Consider the following 19,452-nt stretch of genomic DNA (forward strand, 5'->3'; position numbering starts at 1 on the left):
CTAACAACAATAAAGTGCTTTTTTTTTTTGTTAAAACACAACAACAAAGTGCTTAGTATAAATACTTTGTAAAATTACCATTTAAATGAATAATCGAGTTTTAATCTTCAATCGGGGCCTAATTTCAAAATAAAAAACGATACCCTAAAGGAACAACCTTTACGTAAATGGAGAGTCAATTTTCATGCTTAACTGGTTTTATAAACTAACAAAAAGACATTTTTCTATGTGGTTGGCTAAATTAAATGAAATTGAAAGAGTTTTTTTTTTAATTTAGTAAAATAATTATATGCAGTGAAAAATTAAATAACAATAAATGTAATATATTTTTATTATTTTGATTTAAGTTATTATTTTATTCAAAAAAATATGTTTTTGAATTATGTTTTTGACTATATAATTTTTCATAGATTGAAACTAAAATAAGAAATGTTTTAGTAAAACAAACTAAACCAAAAGTTTATCTATATGCAAAACTAGGCATGAGCATTCGGGGTCCCAATCGGGTTTTGGTTTTATCCATTCGGGTTTTAGTTTTTCGGGTTTATCAAAATCAGTCCCATTCGAATTATTTGAAAGTTTGTTTCAGGACCGGTTCGGGTTTTATCGGGTTTGGGTCGGGGTTAGTAAATCTTCAAAGAACCGGTACAACCCAATGTACTTTCGGGTTTCGGGTTCCAATCGGTTATTCAGTTTAAAAATATATGATTTGTACCTACTTTGTAACCAAAACATAAGTAAAATCATTTTTTGGGTTTCAAATACCTAATTGAATCTTTTTGTAACCAAAAACGTAAGTAAAATTGATTTAAAAATAAGAAATGAACACCAACCATGATCATTTAAAATCAAATGAAAAGAAAATATAGTTATTGATAAAAAGAAAAGCAAATAAATGAAAATATAAAATGAAAACCACTTTCTCATGAAATAAAAAACATTGTTTAATGAAAACAAAATCTAAAGTTAAATATTTCAAAATTCAACAGCCACATTTAATCATCAACATTTATGTAATAGAATCACCAACCTTCATGTAATAGATAAGTATTTTATATATTCAGTATATCTTAGGGAGATGTATTCAATCTAACATTTGAGGTGATTTGGTTTTTAATGGGGTTTTAGATGATTTCAATAAGTTGTAGAGATTTAAATGATTTTTGTTAAACTACTCTAGAATATCACCTAAAACTATGAGATTTGAGTTTTAATTTTTTAACTAAGAAATTCAACCCAAACATCTTAAAATCACTTGAAAACTTTAAAACTCCACTTATTAAAATATTTTCAATAACACTAGATTTCAGAGTATTTTATGAAATGTCAACTTCAATAACACTGGATTTTAAATGAATTTTTAATCATATTTGAATAACTGTGGATTTGTCATTTTAATACAAATCATTTAAAATTTTCAGTTGAATACACCCCCCTTAATGTATTTTGAATATATATTAGGAATTGAGATCATGTTTGATACAAGATACTTCTAGGGTTTTGAATGTTTCGGGTTCTATCGGATATTCATTTAGATTCGGGCTCCGTTCGGATAATATCCATAACCCAAAATACCATGAAACAAGATCCATTCGATAATATCGGGTTCGGATCGGTTCAGATTTATTTTTATCAGATCGGGTTCAGTTTGAATTTTCGGGTTCGGTTTATTTGTCCAACCCTATGCAAAACTTAGTTATTTTTGCATTTTGATTTTATAGTTGACGCAAAAATCAATAGTGATCAACTAATAAAGAAAAATGTGCACTATTATTATTATGGTAATATAACTAGTTATGTGAATTATTGTTAAGGTAATATAATTAATAAAAATACTAAGTGAAATTTTTTTTTTGACTAAAACGAAGTGAAATTTGGCAATACAATTAATGTAGTATTACTATTTATTTTTGACTATTAATGTTTTCAAACAGTACTAAAATTTTCATTTTTAATAATACAGATATATTAGAATATGTCGGTCAAATAATAACCCAACCTACGAGCCAAAGATTTCGCACCCCAAAACCCTAATGAACCAGGCCTGAAAATCTCTCTCTCTCTCTCTCTCTTAGCTTCCTTCCATGGCATCGCAGTTTACCGGAGCAGTGCTGAAAAGGCACAGGCCCCAGGAAAATTTGGATAGGAAACTGAATAAGAAGAAGCGTGAACGGTGTATTTCGAATACTCCAACAGGTATCTTAGATTTTAGCTATTCTGCAATTGTTTTCAGATTTTTTGAAACTCAAATAAACTTTTTCGGTTATCATATTGTATTGTAGATTCATTTGAAGACAAATCAGTAGCAAATATTAACAGAAAACCGACAGCTTACCATAATCTGCTAGCATCTCTTGGTTTATCTAACAAGGTTGTTTCTGACATGAACAGAAGAAGGTACATTTTACAGTATAAATTTAAATCTTTAGTTTTTTTTTTTGGGTTAATCTGGAACTCTCTTTGTAGTATTTGTTATATATGCCATGGCCTAATGTGAACTGGTAACTTGAAGATTGGAAATCTTTGTAGTATTAGTTCATATGCTAAATCCGGGTTTCCAAATCTTTTGACAGGCAGAGACAGGAACAAGGTAAAAGCGACACAGAAGAAGATGAAGACGAGGAAAACAGTTCTTCTGAGGATATAAGCTCTACAGATGGAGACGATGATGAGATTCAAGGTCAATTTTTTTCCTTTGTCTTGTGTTTGAAATTATTGGTAGGCCTTTTGGGTTTTTTAAGTATTCTTAGCTCTAGATACAATCTCACTTCCCTTGTCTCTCAGTTAAAGGGGCTGATCTGGAATGCCTCGAGCAGGAGAAGATTGATGATAATCACAGTGACGAAGAAGATTCTGAGACAGACGAGGAGAATGAGTTGAGTACCAATGGCCAATCTTCTGTAGTTGCTTCTTCATCTACCAGTGCATTTAGTGAGCACCTTGGTCATACTTTATTAAGTGAAGAAGTGAAAACTTTACTAAAACACGTCTGGAGCTTTAAATGGAAAGCACCCGCCATTGGCATGCCTAATTGCAGCTGGAAAGGAACTAGACAAAATTTTCTTGATGTATATATTCTTATAACCTTATCTAGCACAAAAGTGTTGTTGCAGAGTTCGCCTTCCTAAAAAAAACGTATTTTCTTTGCAGGTTGCTAAGAGTGATGCACCCTACGGCATCAAGCCTAAGTTATTTGAGCACTGGCTTCAATTGTACAAGGAAGCTGGAGGGGAGGAGTTTGGCTCATCTGCAAGGAGAAGATTCTTCTCCATTTGTACGTATCGGTTTCTTGCGATCAACCTTGTTCTTTTTTTTTTCCTCTCTTTCTGACTTCGACTATATATTATTTCATTTTTCTAGGCAACAGCTATATGGATATTTTGCATTCTAACAAGAAACCCTTTTACAATGGAGACCGTGGAGAAGACTCTAGTCACATTGACGCATACCTTATGCATTCTGTATGTGCATATTTATACTCCTTCTAATTTCTAAGATATATATATATATATATATTCTTTTTTTTTGCATATCTCCAAGATTTGTTGAAGTCAGAGTTTGTCGTATGCAGTTGAATCACATTTTTAGATCTAGAGATCTTGTCAAGAAGAATGAAAGGAAAATTGCCAAGCTTTCTCATGGTGAAACTCCTGATGATAGATTTCGGGACAGAGGATTTACTAGTCCAAAGGTGCATGACCCACCCCACCCCCTTTTATGTTTTAATGTCATTTGACAATTGGTCCTATGTTTATCATCGTAGGTGCTGATTCTATTACCATTGAGGAGTATTGCCTTTCGAGTTGTCAATAGGCTCATACAACTAACTCCCGAAGCTCACAGGGTATAATATAAACAAACTTGTGACTTTTCATTCATTTATTTTTCTGCATTGATATTGTCTCGAGTTGCCTATGTTATCATTCAATGGTGTCAGGATACTGTGGAACACCACGGCCGGTTTAATGATGAGTTTGGATATGAAGACGAATCTGATGACTTCGATGATGGAAAGCCTTCAAAACCTCGTGATTGGGAAGCCCTATTTGGTGAAGGGAACAATGATGATACCTTTTTGCTAGGCATTAAGTATACAAGGTATCTAATCTTATTTAGAACATGGCAGTGCATGCTTCCTGTTTGTGATTGATTTGGTAGTTGGCTGAGACTTGAATCCTCTCTCTGGTCTCTTCCAGGAAGAGCATTAGACTTTACAATGATTTCATTACCTCGGACATGATTATTGCTTCCCCTCTCGGCTTAGTTTTGGTAGGTACCCTTTAATACCTATCTTTCTGCAAGATGATGATTTTGTTATATATGCTGCGTCTTTTTTAATCACTCAGTCTCTTATCAATTTTTTTTACTCTTTCTAGGCCTTGGGCAAAGCAGAAGACAATAAGAAAGCGGTTCTTGATTATCTGTCCTCCATCGAGGTAATCATTGCTTGAAGATGTATATTTTATATTTGGAGTTGTATTCTGCATCTCTTCATTGAACTAGTTACTAATGTTCTTTTTTCAATTACATGTGGATAGGTTTTTGTTATCGATCATGCGGACGTAATGTATATGCAGGTAGGTTGTGGGAGTGAATTTGCAAACATGGCTGTATTTTTACTTCAACTCTTGTAATTCACTTTGTTATCATGATTCAGAACTGGACGCACGTTCAAACAGTCGTCACAAAATTAAATGAAGAGTCATCAGAGCATCATAATACTGATATAAGTCGTGTCCGGCCTATGTACGTACTTGTTATTTTTAATACCTCGTCTGTGTCCAACTACTGCTCAACTATATTAGAATCTGTAATTAAAGTTTGTCTTATGTTTAGGTATCTTAATGGACACGCACGGTTCTATCGGCAGTCAATAATTCTAAGTTCTTATTTAACCCCAGGTGCATTTATGGCTAAGTTATTGTTAGGTTTCTAGACTTTTACTAACCGGAAGAATATTCCATTTCAGATATCAATTTTCTGTTCAATCACCAATGCTTGAACTATAAAGGAAAGGTGATTTTTTTTTCTTTTCATGTACCTTTCTATATATGTTACAGAGACTACTACTATGATTTTAATTGAACTATATATTATGTCTTCTCTAAACCAAGATTTGGTATTTTTTTAATTAAAATTGTCCAACTGCACTTTCATATTAACCGATGCAGATGAAGCTGGAGTGTGAACACAAAGGTGTTCTTCATGAAGTGTTGCACAGTGTCACGCAGGTATAATCTCATTTTGGTAATAAACATAAAAGTTGTCGACATCCTAACTCTTTTTTTTCCCCCATGTTGCAGATTTATGAAAAATTTGATGCAGACTCCGTAAAACAAGCTGACCATGCACGTCTTGAATACTTTACCAAAAAGGTCTCTAGTTTTTATATTTGTTTATTAAATAACATTTTCTTGGGTCACTCACAGATGATACTTCAAATTATTACAGTATTTGCTGATTCTGTTCTTCTTTTTGTCATAGATATTCCCAAAGTTAAAAGATTCTGTTCAGGTACTCCCGTCATTTAAAGGCTGAATTATTTTGATGTCCTTACTTTAAGAGTTTGATTGTCGTCTGTTTTTTAAATCCTGTTTGTAGGGAGGAGTAATGATCTTTATGAGTTCTAACGCCGAGTTGGCCATGCTTAGAGAGTTTTTGAGCTCCCAGAAAGCCTCGTTCTGCATTGTTAACGAGTGAGACCATTTCGTTCCTGTCCCCTCTTTATATTTTAAAGTTACTGTTTCCTTGTTATTTGGCTTTCGTTACACTGGATGATGGTAGTTAATCATGACTCTCGTTTTTCAGATCTGTAAGTCAAGAGGCTAAATCTAGGGCACGACAAGGTTTTTTTGCAGGGAGCACGAAGATCATGCTCTACAATGAGAGAGGACACTTCTATTGGAGATACACGGTTTTTCTTTCTTCTTCTTCTTCTTCTTCTCTGATTAGGTTCTATGGTTCAATTAGTGTTCTGATTTCTTCGTGGGTTTCAGATCCGTGGCATAAAGAAGTTGATTATATACTCTCTTCCGGAGAGGAAGGAGTTTTACCCTCAGGTAAGAGCATCTTAATTGCGACACAAAGGCATCAGTATCACTAGGATCTCATACATTGTAAGCTTTAACTGCAGATCGTGAACATGCTTGAAGAGTCCTATGACATGGAGGCCACTGTGCTTTTTTGTCCTTTAGATGTGTTCCGGGTAATTCTCATTTCCAAATATTTACTAGTTTCCGGATATACTTACTAGTTCTTCACTAAGTTACAAATGTTAGAGCTTAATAATATTTTAAGCTTAGAGATCAGTCGCTGAGGAATATTCGAGCTGAAAATGATGTGTTTTAACTCTCAAACACATTTTATATGTCCTGAGAATAAGAGTTACCGTTCTCAGTAGCACCAGTCTGATGTAAGTGTTGTTGTTTGGATACCATGTGGCTTATTTGCAGCTGCGAAGGATCGTTGGGCATGCTTCAGCAAAGTCACTTCTCAGCTCTGAGCGGAGTACCTTTATTTTCCGTTGACACTCATCCTCCGCTTTTTCTATTTTGTATTTTTTCTTTTCATTTCGAATTACTACGTCTCTACGCATGATTGGTGTAAAAGAAAATGTTGCTAGAGACCTCATTTACACAATGACATACTTTATGCATGGGGACATACTTTTAAGTAACCATAGAGGATTTTACATTGTTGGGATTTTAAACTGGCGAATAACAAGTATTCGCATAGACTAAAACCTTCAAAGACTAGTAGTGGGCTTGCAAAACCAATCGACAAAGGGCAATAGCAATCCTCTTTTAACGCACGTTGCTTCAATTAGTTTAACTAGAACAGCAATGTATTCTGAAAGACCAGATCAAGAACAGTTCAGCTCAGTGAGATGTACATTTTTGAGAAGCAAGAGACTTTACTATACAAAAATATATAGTACTTTCTGTTCTTCAAAGATCTTGTCCCTGCAAAACCCAACAATTGCAGAAGAGGCCACAGTACTCATATTGTCGTGCAATTGGAACCACATAAGCAGAGAGAAACCAATCAAATAGAAATTTCTGCAAGTTCGAAACTCCAACTCAAATCGCAATAAGGTCCACAGAAGATAAAGAGTACATAACGTTTCTGAAAAAAGAGCAAAACACTAAACCAAACAACAACGAAATTGAGACAGTCGTTGTTGCGGTGCATTCCACTAGACAACTCAGTCTTCATGACACAATCAATCAAACAATGTTTTCCCTCGAATTTACCCAGAAAACAAACAGCAATGCGACAAAGTCGTATACAAAGAACAGCATAAAGCAAGGCGTTATCATATTTTTTAATTCTTTCCTCCCTTTGTGGAATATAGTCAAGAGCTTCTTGCAGGGTGAACTCCACATAAAAGCCGAGTCCTACATCAATTAATATGTGCCTTGTATTTGGCCTGAACTCACACTCAAACCAAGTGTAAAAAGAAAAGAAAATGAGAAAGCAAGCCTAAGCCTGGTATATACCATCTCCTATTCCAACGCTTAACACATAATTAGCAACTAACAGACAGAACATAGTTGAAGTACACACTACTTGAATGCACAAGCGTTATGCATTATTTGTGAAAACGCATTAAGCTCAGTATGGAGACAATGCATGACTTACAACTTGAGCTTGCATGTACACTTCTGAACCAAGGTTGACCATGGTTTTGAGACTGTTTACATCATTTCTCAAGAGTTTCTAGGTTTCGGCAAAATCAGAGCTTGCGTGGGAGTGGCCGTTAAGGTAAAAAAAAAAACAGAAGAATTTCCAACCAAATTAGAGCTAACTAGAACAGCGAAGTATGTGAAAGACCAAATCAAGAACAGTTCCTGCGGAAAGACAAGATAGAAACTAACTAAACAACACGGAACAGCTTAGTGACATGTACATTTTGAGAAGCAAGAGAATTTCCTATACAGAAGGATACATTCTCAAAAGACTTTCCTATACAAAAGGATACAGTACTTTCTGTTCTTCAAAGATCTTGTCCCTGCAAAACCAACAAACGCAGAAGAGGCCACAATAATCATTGACTATCTCAAAAGGACAAAGTCGTGCAATTGGAACCATAGAAACAGAGGGAAGCCAATCAAATAAAAATTTCTGCAATCGTTGGAAGTTCGAAACCACAACTCAATTGGCATTAAGGTCCACAGAAGATAAAGACTACATAACATAAAATAAAGAGCAAAACACTAAACCAAACAACAATAAAAATTGAGAAGGGAAAACAGTTCTAAAAGAACCAGTTTAGTCGACTTCCTCAATCTTGGGACCAGCACCTCCAGCAGCAGGAGGAGCTTCATCATCAGCAGGACCACCTGCTTCACCACCAGCTCCTTGATACATCTTAGCAATGATGGGGTTGCACACACTCTCCAACTCTTTCATCTTGTCTTCAAACTCGTCTGCTTCAGCCGTCTGGTTACCATCAAGCCAGTTGATCGCCTCCTCCACCGAATCCTCAATCTTCTTCTTGTCTGCAGCAGCAAGCTTCTCACCGATCTTGTCATCACGGATGGTGTTTCTCATGTTGTAAGCATAGTTCTCAAGAGCATTCTTGGCTTCCACCTTCTTCTTGTGCTCCTCATCCTCAGACTTGTACTTCTCGGCTTCTTGCACCATCTTCTCGATCTCGTCCTTAGACAAGCGGCCCTTGTCGTTTGTGATCGTGATCTTGTTCTTTTGGCCTGTAGTCTTGTCCTCGGCAGAGACGTTGAGGATGCCGTTTGCATCAATGTCGAAACAGACTGTGATCTGAGGGACACCACGTGGAGCAGGAGGGATGCCGGAGAGCTCAAACTTCCCAAGGAGGTTGTTGTCTTTGGTTCTAGCCCTCTCACCTTCGTAGACCTGGATCAACACACCTGGCTGGTTGTCAGAGTAGGTGGAGAAGACCTGCTCCTTTTTGGTGGGAATCGTTGTGTTCCTCTGGATCAAAGTGGTCATAACTCCACCTGCGGTTTCAAGACCAAGAGAAAGAGGAGTCACGTCTAAGAGAAGAAGGTCTTGCACCTTCTCGTTGCCTTCACCGCTAAGAATAGCACCCTGAACCGCTGCACCGTAAGCCACAGCCTCGTCGGGGTTAATAGACTTGCAAAGCTCTTTCCCATTGAAGAAATCTTGGAGAAGCTGCTGGACTTTCGGGATACGCGTAGAGCCTCCGACGAGGACGACATCATGGACTGTGCTCTTGTCCATCTTAGCATCACGCAGACACTTCTCAACAGGCTCCATACACTTCCTGAAAAGATCCATGTTGAGCTCCTCGAACCTAGCACGTGTGAGCGCAGAGTAGAAATCAATCCCCTCGAACAAAGAGTCAATCTCGATGGTGGTCTGTGCAGTTGAAGAAAGAGTCCTCTTTGCTCTCTCGCAGGCAGTCCTCAACCTCCTAAGAGCTCTAGGGTTACCGCTAATATCCTTCTTGCTCTTCCTCTTAAACTCTTGCACAAAATGGTTAACCATCCTGTTGTCGAAATCCTCCCCACCAAGATGAGTGTCTCCAGCAGTAGCCTTGACCTCAAAGATCCCTTCCTCAATAGTCAAAAGAGAAACATCAAAAGTACCACCACCGAGATCAAAGATCAAGACGTTCTTCTCTCCAACGCTCGTCGCCTTCTTGTCAAGACCATAGGCAATGGCCGCCGCCGTCGGCTCGTTGATGATACGCATCACGTTCAAACCAGCGATGACACCAGCGTCCTTCGTCGCTTGACGCTGAGAGTCGTTGAAGTAAGCGGGGACAGTGACAACAGCGTTCTTGATGGTGACGCCAAGGTAAGCTTCAGCGATCTCACGCATCTTGATGAGAACCATGGAAGAGATCTCCTCCGCAGCAAACTGCTTCTCTTCTCCCTTGTACTCGACTACGATCATTGGCTTGTCCGCAGGCCCAGGGATGATCTTGAATGGCCATAGCTTCATGTCGCTTTGGACTGATGCGTCACTGAACCTTCTACCAATCAATCTCTTCGCATCTGTCACAATTAACAAAATAATATTATTCACACATTCCAATCGATTCAGAAAATCATAATGGATCCGAATATACATGAAATCGAAGCTATAACCCTAACATATCTAAATTAATAATGAATTTGCATCCTAGAAACAGTTCGTGCGCTAAATCAATTAAGATTCCAATAAGATTCCATTAAGATTCCATTAAGATTCCTTCCTATAGCAAAACTACGATGAGAGAGTAGAGGCGAGATTAGGTTTACCGAAGACGGTGTTAATGGGGTTCATGGCGACTTGGTTTTTGGCGGCATCACCAATCAACCTCTCGGAGTCGGTGAAAGCCACGTAAGACGGAGTCGTCCTGTTGCCTTGATCATTGGCGATGATCTCGACGCGGTCGTGCTGCCACACTCCGACGCAGGAGTAGGTCGTGCCTAGATCGATTCCGATCGCTGGGCCCTCTCCTTTACCAGAAGACATTATCACAAACTGAAGCGAAGAATAGATGAATAAAGAAAGCTTTCGGCGGCGATGAGGGAATTAGGTTTTTGAGTTTTAAGGTGTGAGGAAGAGAGAGGGAGCTTGAGGCATTCTTATATACACGCACGGACAATGCCTTAATGTTTCCAGAATGTTCTAGTCTAAACGGACTTGATGCCTTTCTTCCTTTTTCTATTAGGAATAATAGAAAATTGCCACAAAAGTTTGACCAAAAAGAAAATTGCCACAAAAGCTTTTTTCTGTGCCCCTAATTTCCAAAAAAAAAAAAAATTAGGAATAATATAAAAATGCCACAAAAGCTTGTGTAGGTTTTTAAAATAAACTAGGATACCCGTGATTTCCCCGATTTGAATATTTTGTAAAAATATACTCCCTCCGTTTCACAATGTAAGATGTTTTGGAGAAGTTTAGATGTTTCAAAATATAAGATGTTTTGTTATTTTTAAGGTACTTTAATTTTATTGAAAATTGGTTAACCAATAGCAATTTATAACTTTATCTATGATTGGTTAGTTTATATTTAATTTATATTATTTAATAGCATTGTTTTTTTAAAGTAAGTTTCTTAATTCTTGTGCAATCAAACAAAACATCTTATATTGTGGAATAGAGGGAGTATTTATTTAATTTTTAAAAATATGTTTTATTATTATGCATTTTTGTTGATTTTTTTTTCTAAGAATAATTGATTTTGAAAAAGATAAATATGACTATTCAAAATATTTTTTGATATTTTCTTTTGACAATTGTAATAAAATTAATTATATATAATATTCATGATTCAGTTTTTAATAAAACTACTTAAGTTTTGAAAGTATATAATACTGAAACTTTTGATTTTTAAATAATTTGTAGCTAAAGTTTTATGTCTTTAATAAGTTTTAAAAAAATAAAACAAGATAATTGTTACACATTCTCTACATATCCATATCCAATAACATAGGGATATAAAACTAATATATCAATTCTATAAATTATTTTTGAAATATTTTATATAGTTTATAAATACTTTACTGCTAAAAATATTTTATGAAGCATTGTGTATATTATATAAACAACATATTTAATTAATCATTGCAATATATTTAGGCCATTTGGATATTGATAAAATTTGGTTGTAGACTGATTTTCTTACTCATAAAATAGATAAAATTTCAAAATCCTTTAGCAAATCAAATTATAATATTTTTCTCAAATTTCTTTATATGATTGACGCCTAATAAAAATCAATTAAGTGAGTTCTTATTTTATATAAGATAAAGTTTCAAAATATATTTCATAAATTGATTTATAAACTTGTATAAATAACTTAAACCTCTTATTCCTTATATATTAATTGAGAAACATTATAACATTGTTTTGTAGACATATGTCACCATGAAAATGAAATTCAGAATTTTTAGAAAAATAGATTGGTCCATTTTAATTTATATTATAATTTTTATTAAATTAACTATCAAATTGATAAGTAGTGTAAAAAAATATTTAATAAATTATATGAATATTCACTGTTTCTGACCTTCTCAAATGGATTTTCCCTGTCTGAAAGGCAGATCTTTGATTTTTTTAACTAGTTCTTCGCACCCGATGTGGAGCGAGCGATTATTCCAAGGCCAATGGGAGGAAAAGGGCCGGCCTTGTATGGGAGAGTGGTGTTCAAGAATACCCGATGAGAAACAGGGAAAAGGTATTCTTGAACACCACTCTCCCATGCAAGGCCGGCCCCTTCCTCTCCTTGGCCTTGGAATAATCGTTCGCTTTACATCGGGTGCGAAGAACTAGTTAAAAAATCAAAGATCTGCCTTTCAGATAGGGGGAACCCATTTGCTTCAATTTACTTATTAATTTGAAATTCTTTGAAATCAAATACCTGTGTTTGAAGCAAAAAAAAAAACTTACATAGGCTATTCATTTTTGGATTGGTTGGAAAGTTGAGAAGATCAATCACACTCTGATGGATGGGTTTGTAAGCCTCAACAAGAAAATGGAGATCTTCACAGTTTTTATTCATCTGAAACTGAAGGGCAAGTCTGAATGAAACCGTTATTAAGTGAAAAAAAAGGCATTTTCTTAAGTGAACGAAGAAGAAACGTATACCCTGATTAGATAAGAAAACAAAATACAATGATATGGCACCCAATTTGTATATGATTGCACGATTTTCTTACCTGAAAGGGTATTCCCCTTTTAGTATAGTAGATAACACAAAAACCTTACAAAATGCATTATGTTTTTTTTTTCAAGTGAAACAAAAATGTTTAAAACTCTTCAACTAATACGCTTCCATGTCCATACGCCTGAGTCTTTAGTTGAATCCAACAAATCTTGCCAAACAAAAAGTTCACAGCATATTATTACTGATGTATACTTTCATACATCTTCAACTAATAATACGCATCAATGTCCATCCATTCACATGAGTCTGATGCTTTAAGTATCCACAACCGCAACAGTATCCATTATCGGCTGCGCTTCACCTACAGAAGAAGAAGAAGCTTCCATACTATAATAAACTCTGCAGCTGAAATAAAACACTGCACTCATCATCGAATCTATAAGCGTAACAAACGAATACATCACCACGAGCAGAGGTCCTTCCCACAGCCTAGAAGACCCATCTCCATAACTAACCTTCTTCACTCTGTGATCAAACAGCCCTTCCACGAACGCCAACCCCAAAGTCGACCCGAGGAATATCAGCAGCCCCACCTGAACCTGCCCCTTGATCAGATCACCAGCTCTCACCAACGCTCCCGCCCCCGAAACGTCTTCAAGAACCGAGATCACCACCGCGGTGTTGCAGACTATGATGGCGTTGGCGAAGACGACGGAGAACGCTAAACCGACTAAGACGGCTCCGTAGACGTTGAAATCAGGAGAGAAGCCGAGAACGGAGAAGGAGCTGCAGATGGCAACAAGAAGAACGCAGAAGAAAGTGAAACAGCCAACTATCAGAACGCAAACGCAAATGTAAGTGTACACGACTCGCTTCCAGAGCTTCTTCAACGCAACCAAGAACTTGCTCATCTCCACCTTCTCCCTCGAGTAAGTCGCCTCCACCGAGTAAACCACCGCCGTTTTGGACAGGAGCGACACGGTGACGAACAGAGGGAAACACACCGCGGACGAAACAGCGGTCTCGGCGAACTTCTGACAGGAGTGTTTGACGAAAGGCTGAAGAGGGAGACCGCTGGACTTGGCTACTAAGAGGAGCTTCAACGCGAGCTTGTTCACCAGCGAGTGGTCGACTAGGAAGTTCGGTAAGAGGACGGCGGAGACGGGACAGATCAAAACGGCGGCGGTTAGCATAAAAGCACCGAGATTGTAACGGAGGATTCGGACGGACTCTCTCAGGATCTCTAAGGCGTTGGTGGAGTGGAAGTGCTTGTGACTGTATGATGATTTTAGCTCTGATTTCCGCAGGATGGGATTCGATTCCGTCTCCATTTTTTTCTCAAGTGAAAGTGTGGTTTGCCTACATATCAATGAAAGAAACAAAAGGGGGAGTGAATCGTATGATCTTAACAACGCGTATTGAGCATGAAAGCGATTGAATTTAACCTTATAAAGCTCAAAAAGCGTTCAGATTGAGTGTGTCGGAGCCAGGTTCGGATTTTGGATCCAACCTTATTAAGCGCAATAAATATAAAAAAAAGAGGAATCTTGGACTGGATCTCGACGATGTTTGTTCTACGTTCTATAGACGTAGTAAGATCACAAGCTTTTTTTTTTATCTTTCGGGAAAAAAAAAAGATATTTGTCGGTGGCACAGGTGAAGGCAGAACAGAAGTAGCGTGTCAACTGTCCCCTCTCGTACAGAAGATAAATCAATCACGAACTTGAAGCTAAACCGCGAATCTAACCGAAATCTTAAAATAAATTAATTTAACCGAACCCCGGTTTGCGAAAATCGTGTTTACAGCATGATAAATTAAAATGGGCTAGGCCCAATAATAGCCCGTTGTAAATGGGCTTCTTTGAAAAAGTATTACAGAATCTATCAATGGCAAAGAGGAGAGACCGAGTAGTACGATGAAGCTGAGTTAGAGTGGGGAGTGTGACAGTGACACGCCGTTGACAATTTAAGACGATAGCTATCGAGAGTTGAGACACGATGGAGCTGAATCTACCTGAGAGTCCGACCAGATCAATTCGTTGCATCGTGAAACTTGGTTTTTGTCCTTTTTTGATCCCAAGTTCTTTGTCTCTTCTTCACATCCTCGCTTAGATTTAGATCGCATTAGTTGTTTTTCTTGTCTTTATAGGATCCAAATGGATTTGATTCTTGTCCCATCGATATACTTGTGTAAGACCCTGTGTAACTAACATGCCTTAAAAAAATGATCTGATAGGAGGTGCGGCGATTACGCGGAAGAACGAGCTGGAGGAGATTCACGATGAGAATCTGGAAGCTGTGGCGTGTCAGTTACGTCAGGCCATGATGGAGGAGGGTTCGGCTCCAAGCAAGGTTATTGGAATGGATTGGAGCAAGAGGCCTGGAAGCTCTGAGATTGCTTGCGATGTTGATGACTTGGGTGATGAGGAGGACTCTTCTTCTGAGTTTAGCAAGTTTGTTGTGGTTCACGGCGCAGGTTAGTTTTGTTTTCACTTCTGTAAAGGATCAACGTTACATCTTTTGATTAGTACTTAAGAAGAGACCTGCTTGTTGTTGTGATGTGGGGGGTCATTTAGGTTCCTTTGGGCATTTTCAGGCGAGCAGATCAGGTGTTCACAAAGGAGGACTTGAGAAACCTATTGTTAAAGCTGGTTTTGTTGCTACTCGTATATCTGTGAGTCTCTCTACTAAAAGCCAATACTCTAATCTGGAGTTATTCTTCTGATGTTTCCTTTTTTTTTCAGGTCACAAATCTTAATCTTGAAATTGTACGAGCACTTGCCCGAGGTACTTCTCTTAAGCTTGTTCTCTTTCTCTACTCCGAATAAAACTATGTTTTTTTTGTTGAGAAGAAACAATGAATCTTGATGCTTGTTTTATTTTTTGTGCAGAGGGTATTCCTACAATCGGCATGTCTCCATTTTCATGTGGTTGGACAACCTCCAAAAGAGACGTAAGACCCAACTGAAAAACTTTTTTTCTTTTTTTCACCTTTACACATTTGCTTGGTTAAGTTCTAATGAGACTGCTATTTGCATCAGGTGGCTTCTGCGGATCTATCAACAGTTGCTAAAACAATCGATTCTGGATTTGTCCCTGTAAAGTTTTGAAATCCTACCACTAGCATTAAGTAGAAGTTTCTCAAAGTCTCTCCACCGTAACTGTAATTTTTTTTTTGTCCTGGCTAGGTTCTCCATGGAGATGCAGTGCTAGACAATATACTGGTAAATACACTCTCTCTCCCAAGATACCAAACATGTGTTCTAGCTTCTTGTCCACTTAGAACTTAAGTATTGTCCTGAACAGGGCTGCACCATACTGAGTGGTGATGTTATCATCCGTCATCTTGCACATCATTTGAAGCCAGAATATGTTGTATTCCTCGTATCCTTTCCATGTTTTTAGATATCAGCTTTTTGCTTTTCTTAATTTTTGTGTCCTACTCATTGTTATCTGAGTAACTCTTTACAAAGACAGATGTGTACGGTGTTTACGATCGACCACCTTCAGAGAATGATGCTGTCCTCTTGAAAGAGATCGGTTAGTTCCAAAACTTTAACTGTCAAGTTCTTTTTTCGACTCTTGATTGTACTAATCATAACCATTCATGTATGTAGCTGTTGGAGAAGATGGAAGCTGGAAGGTTGTGAATCCAGCGTTGGACCTCACAAACAAGAACGGTAAAAGAAGAAAAAGAACCAAGATTCTATAACTCTATGCGATTAGTCTTAAGGGTTTGTATTAGTTGAAAAGCTGTCTGATTATGGAATCAAAACAGTTCAAACCTCTGTTGCTGCACATGATACAACCGGTGGAATGGAAACAAAGATATCAGAAGCTGCTATGATTGCAAAACATGGAATCGATGTCTACATTGTCAAGGTTAGATTACAGACATCTTTTTTGCCTTTACTAAGTTATGTCGCTTAAGACAAAGATGAAAAAGCTTTAAACAAGTGTTATATTTTGTTTGTCCTAAACAGGCTGCGACTACTCATTCACAGAGAGCGCTCAATGGCGAATTGAGAGAGAGTGTACCTGAAGATTGGTTTGGTACTATCATCAGATTCTCAAAGTAGAATGAACTGTTGTGACACAGCACACTAATTCAAGTTTTTTCAAATGAGATAACATTGACCCCCTCTTGCTAATGCTGTGTGCTCTATTACCGAAGTTTGTGTGTTTGTATATTACACATGTTTGGAAAAGATCGCGACTCGATCAATTATCTTATTCAGTAAAAATGCGAAAGGCGCTATACATCGTTTTCAAAATGATGTGGATGAATCACATGTAAAAGGGGTAACGAGTTGCTTAAACATAAGCATGGTGAAAAAGTATAACCAAGCACAAGATGATAATGTGATGATAATAAGCAAAGGGATTAAGAATATACCATAGGAACCACTTCCTATGATTAAAACACCAAATTTTTAAACAATCCAAAACCAATAGATAATGGTCGTCTCTTGCAACAAGTAAAACACACACAAATGGTCTAAAATTAGAAAAAAAGGAAAAACATGTTTTTTTTTTTGGTTCTTATAACAACTGGGGGTAATAAGATTTATCCTCCGTGTAGAGAGAATGATAATTTGTTTACTTGCCTCCACCAACTTCCTTGACGGCACAGATCTGCTCCTCTCCCATTGAAGACATGACAGACACCACAACATCCTTTCCCTCCTCGAATCCACTCTTCATCTGCATTTATACAACAACAAAACACACAAATGTTTTCATTACCATACCAATCTCAAAAAAATGAAAACAAGTCAACAAATGTATGAAAATACAAGAAACTAACCAGAGCGCTCAGATTATCATCGGTGGGAAGCTTGAGGTCATCCTTGGTGCCACCACTGTCGGTCAAAAGGCTGACCTGTAAATGTGAACAAATTGTAAAGAACAGAGCTTTGAGAGAAACGAGAGAAGTGAGTATGAATGACGTACAAATCCATCCTCAGAGATATCAATCAACTGGTAATCAATACGGTTCACATGGGGAACCTGACACACAAGAATAACCAATCCATCAGATCACAACAAGATCTCATGTCAAATAAAACGAATCTAATTAAAAAGTTGGTCATTTTTAAACTAACATCACAATTGTGGGAAGAGGGAACAATATCCTCGAGCTTCTTAGCAGTGAAGATATCAATGGCAACAAAGTGACACTTTGCGTGACCGTGCTTGCCAGTCTTCGAAGTCGAAACCTCAACAACCTACCAATCACAACAAAAAATTAATACCAAAATTAAAAAAAAAAGGTCAGCTTTAGATCTGTTGTGTCTTATTCATATCTATCTATGTTTCTTTTCATTTTTATACAAATCACCATCGAAGAGATAAGTTTGTCTGTGAAATTAACAGATCTAACTACTGCAAACCTAAATATCACAAATCAATCATCGAATCAAAGGAGATATACCTTGCAGGGACGGCCCTTGATGACGATGTGACCACCTTTACGGATGTTACCAGCCTGCTGAGGGTAGGTCTTGGAAGCTCCGGCGTCGCTGGACTCGAAGTGGTGCTCTTCGTCCGACATGTTTTGCAAAGCTTTGAGGAACAAAGAGAGAAGATTGATTGGGAATGAAAAAAAAAAACCTAAAGAGAGGAAGAGAAGTCAGCGAAGTGAACTGGTTTTTATACGGCGGAGGAAAGGAGAGATGCCTTTCTTTTCTAGGGTTTGCTGTATTTGTTCTTGTCCGTTAGATTTGAATGTTTGTACGGTATAGATTTGACCACATTTATCTCCTGCGATGATGCATCGCGTACGAATCACGCGGCCCCACCAGCTTGCGTTCTTCTGTTTTTCTTTTTCTTTTTCTCAATTTTTTTTATTTTTATATATATTAGCTCTTCTACGATTGAAAGCCAGATTTAGCATAAATTGGATTCGAGATTCTGCACCAGGATCAATTATTTTGGGTTTAATCATTTGAAAATTCTGTCCCGATTAGTTCGGGTAATCTTTGATTCGGATTAGCTCCGATAACAAAACTAAAAACCGGGAAATTATTGGTTTTGATTCATTCTTTATTGGGATTATAATTTAATTAAAGGGTGCTTTGGATAAATATGTTTAAATAAGTTGATCGTTTTGAATTAAAATATACTAATATTTGAAAAAAAAAATATACACTTCAAAATTCTGGATAATTTTGTATACAAACATTTGATTTATAGATTACATTTTGAATGTTTGGATGTATAATCAATTTTGTGTTTGGTTCAAATTCAAATGCAATTTTTAACTCGGTTCGGTTCAATTTTTTGGTTCGGTTAAAATATTTACGTCTAATTGAACTAGTGTTTTTGTTCAAACATAATATTGCATTAATAATCAGAATGGATTTGATGCCCAAAAAGATTGTTTTGCACTTTGATCGGCCCTAATATTTGTCGATATTGGTATGACATTGAAAGCGGTAAAATTAATGAACGAGTATCAAAGGAAGATACATTTAATGCGCCATAAATCTCGAGATTCATCTTTCTCTTATTGATCAGGTTGATAAGGGTCTGGGAATCTGAGAATACTAAGATGGAGTTCAGATGGAATCAAGATTGTGAGAGAGAGCAAAGATTACGGCGGATCGAACTGCCAAAGTTTCTACTATTAAAGGGGATGAGACCAAAGTCACTGTATCATATCATCAATGAACTAGTTATATAAATCACTTTTGTGTTCAAACAAATCTAATTGCTTAGATTAACGTGTGCATAACCAAAGGTCTGGACTTTAGAGTTATACTGGTGTGGTTATTAAACCTTTGCATTAAGTATTAGCATTGAGAAGGTCCTTCCCAGCAAGATAGTATACAATACAAGTATTTTGTTAT

At 37.0% G+C, this 19,452-nt stretch overlaps 5 protein-coding genes across 5 annotated transcripts; 2 read left to right on the forward strand and 3 right to left on the reverse strand.

Moving 5' to 3' along the window:
* Window positions 1–2,011: 2,011 nt before the first annotated feature.
* On the forward strand, window positions 2,012–6,693 carry LOC108862528 (protein NUCLEOLAR FACTOR 1-like). The gene is made up of 23 exons (XM_018636690.2): window positions 2,012–2,196; window positions 2,283–2,397; window positions 2,574–2,680; window positions 2,785–3,068; window positions 3,151–3,274; window positions 3,361–3,461; window positions 3,572–3,691; window positions 3,764–3,844; window positions 3,938–4,098; window positions 4,197–4,269; window positions 4,377–4,436; window positions 4,539–4,577; window positions 4,658–4,746; window positions 4,837–4,901; window positions 4,970–5,016; window positions 5,172–5,231; window positions 5,304–5,375; window positions 5,485–5,514; window positions 5,602–5,696; window positions 5,809–5,914; window positions 5,997–6,059; window positions 6,134–6,205; window positions 6,453–6,693. The coding sequence occupies exons 1-23, from the start codon at window positions 2,085–2,087 to the stop codon at window positions 6,525–6,527; spliced, it is 2,151 nt and encodes a 716-aa protein (XP_018492192.2). The 5' UTR covers window positions 2,012–2,084; the 3' UTR covers window positions 6,528–6,693.
* Window positions 6,694–8,138: 1,445 nt separating this feature from the next.
* On the reverse strand, window positions 8,139–10,552 carry LOC108862508 (heat shock 70 kDa protein 1). Its single transcript, XM_018636669.2, has 2 exons — window positions 10,248–10,552; window positions 8,139–10,001 (listed from the first exon to the last, which is right to left on the reverse strand). Exons 1-2 carry the CDS (start codon window positions 10,462–10,464, stop codon window positions 8,272–8,274), a joined length of 1,947 nt encoding a protein of 648 aa, XP_018492171.1. The 5' UTR covers window positions 10,465–10,552; the 3' UTR covers window positions 8,139–8,271.
* A 2,013-nt stretch (window positions 10,553–12,565) lies between these two features.
* Window positions 12,566–14,270, reverse strand: LOC108852441 (uncharacterized). The gene is made up of 2 exons (XM_018625981.2): window positions 14,047–14,270; window positions 12,566–13,960 (listed from the first exon to the last, which is right to left on the reverse strand). Exon 2 carries the CDS (start codon window positions 13,930–13,932, stop codon window positions 12,916–12,918), a length of 1,017 nt encoding a protein of 338 aa, XP_018481483.2. The 5' UTR covers window positions 13,933–13,960; window positions 14,047–14,270; the 3' UTR covers window positions 12,566–12,915.
* Window positions 14,271–14,493: 223 nt separating this feature from the next.
* Window positions 14,494–16,746, forward strand: LOC108813740 (isopentenyl phosphate kinase). Its single transcript, XM_018586390.2, has 12 exons — window positions 14,494–14,657; window positions 14,838–15,077; window positions 15,178–15,275; window positions 15,346–15,388; window positions 15,493–15,554; window positions 15,643–15,699; window positions 15,790–15,825; window positions 15,908–15,985; window positions 16,075–16,141; window positions 16,219–16,281; window positions 16,380–16,483; window positions 16,585–16,746. The coding sequence occupies exons 1-12, from the start codon at window positions 14,600–14,602 to the stop codon at window positions 16,678–16,680; spliced, it is 1,002 nt and encodes a 333-aa protein (XP_018441892.2). The 5' UTR covers window positions 14,494–14,599; the 3' UTR covers window positions 16,681–16,746.
* Window positions 16,747–16,967: 221 nt separating this feature from the next.
* LOC108813750 (eukaryotic translation initiation factor 5A-2-like) lies at window positions 16,968–18,217 on the reverse strand. The gene is made up of 5 exons (XM_018586402.2): window positions 18,036–18,217; window positions 17,707–17,829; window positions 17,555–17,611; window positions 17,409–17,483; window positions 16,968–17,305 (listed from the first exon to the last, which is right to left on the reverse strand). Exons 1-5 carry the CDS (start codon window positions 18,153–18,155, stop codon window positions 17,201–17,203), a joined length of 480 nt encoding a protein of 159 aa, XP_018441904.2. The 5' UTR covers window positions 18,156–18,217; the 3' UTR covers window positions 16,968–17,200.
* Window positions 18,218–19,452: the final 1,235 nt, after the last annotated feature.

This window comes from Raphanus sativus, chromosome 1 (assembly GCF_000801105.2).
Source record: "Raphanus sativus cultivar WK10039 chromosome 1, ASM80110v3, whole genome shotgun sequence".
In the NCBI taxonomy this organism is placed as follows: Eukaryota; Viridiplantae; Streptophyta; class Magnoliopsida; order Brassicales; family Brassicaceae; genus Raphanus; species Raphanus sativus.

Coding starts and splice junctions, on each gene's coding strand:
- LOC108862528 (XM_018636690.2), top strand. CDS start 2,085: ATGGCATCGCAGTTTACCGGAGCAGTGCTGAAAAGGCACAGGCCCCAG. Junction 5,697..5,808: donor TCGTTCTGCATTGTTAACGA/GTGAGACCATTT, acceptor CTCGTTTTTCAG/ATCTGTAAGTCAAGAGGCTA. Junction 6,060..6,133: donor GGAAGGAGTTTTACCCTCAG/GTAAGAGCATCT, acceptor CTTTAACTGCAG/ATCGTGAACATGCTTGAAGA.
- LOC108862508 (XM_018636669.2), bottom strand. CDS start 10,464: ATGTCTTCTGGTAAAGGAGAGGGCCCAGCGATCGGAATCGATCTAGGC. Junction 10,002..10,247: donor CCCCATTAACACCGTCTTCG/GTAAACCTAATC, acceptor TAATTGTGACAG/ATGCGAAGAGATTGATTGGT.
- LOC108813740 (XM_018586390.2), top strand. CDS start 14,600: ATGGAGCTGAATCTACCTGAGAGTCCGACCAGATCAATTCGTTGCATC. Junction 15,276..15,345: donor TTGTTGCTACTCGTATATCT/GTGAGTCTCTCT, acceptor TTTTTTTTTCAG/GTCACAAATCTTAATCTTGA. Junction 15,700..15,789: donor TCGATTCTGGATTTGTCCCT/GTAAAGTTTTGA, acceptor TGTCCTGGCTAG/GTTCTCCATGGAGATGCAGT.
- LOC108813750 (XM_018586402.2), bottom strand. CDS start 18,155: ATGTCGGACGAAGAGCACCACTTCGAGTCCAGCGACGCCGGAGCTTCC. Junction 17,830..18,035: donor TCAAGGGCCGTCCCTGCAAG/GTATATCTCCTT, acceptor TGTGATTGGTAG/GTTGTTGAGGTTTCGACTTC. Junction 17,484..17,554: donor ATATCTCTGAGGATGGATTT/GTACGTCATTCA, acceptor TCACATTTACAG/GTCAGCCTTTTGACCGACAG.
- LOC108852441 (XM_018625981.2), bottom strand. CDS start 13,932: ATGGAGACGGAATCGAATCCCATCCTGCGGAAATCAGAGCTAAAATCA.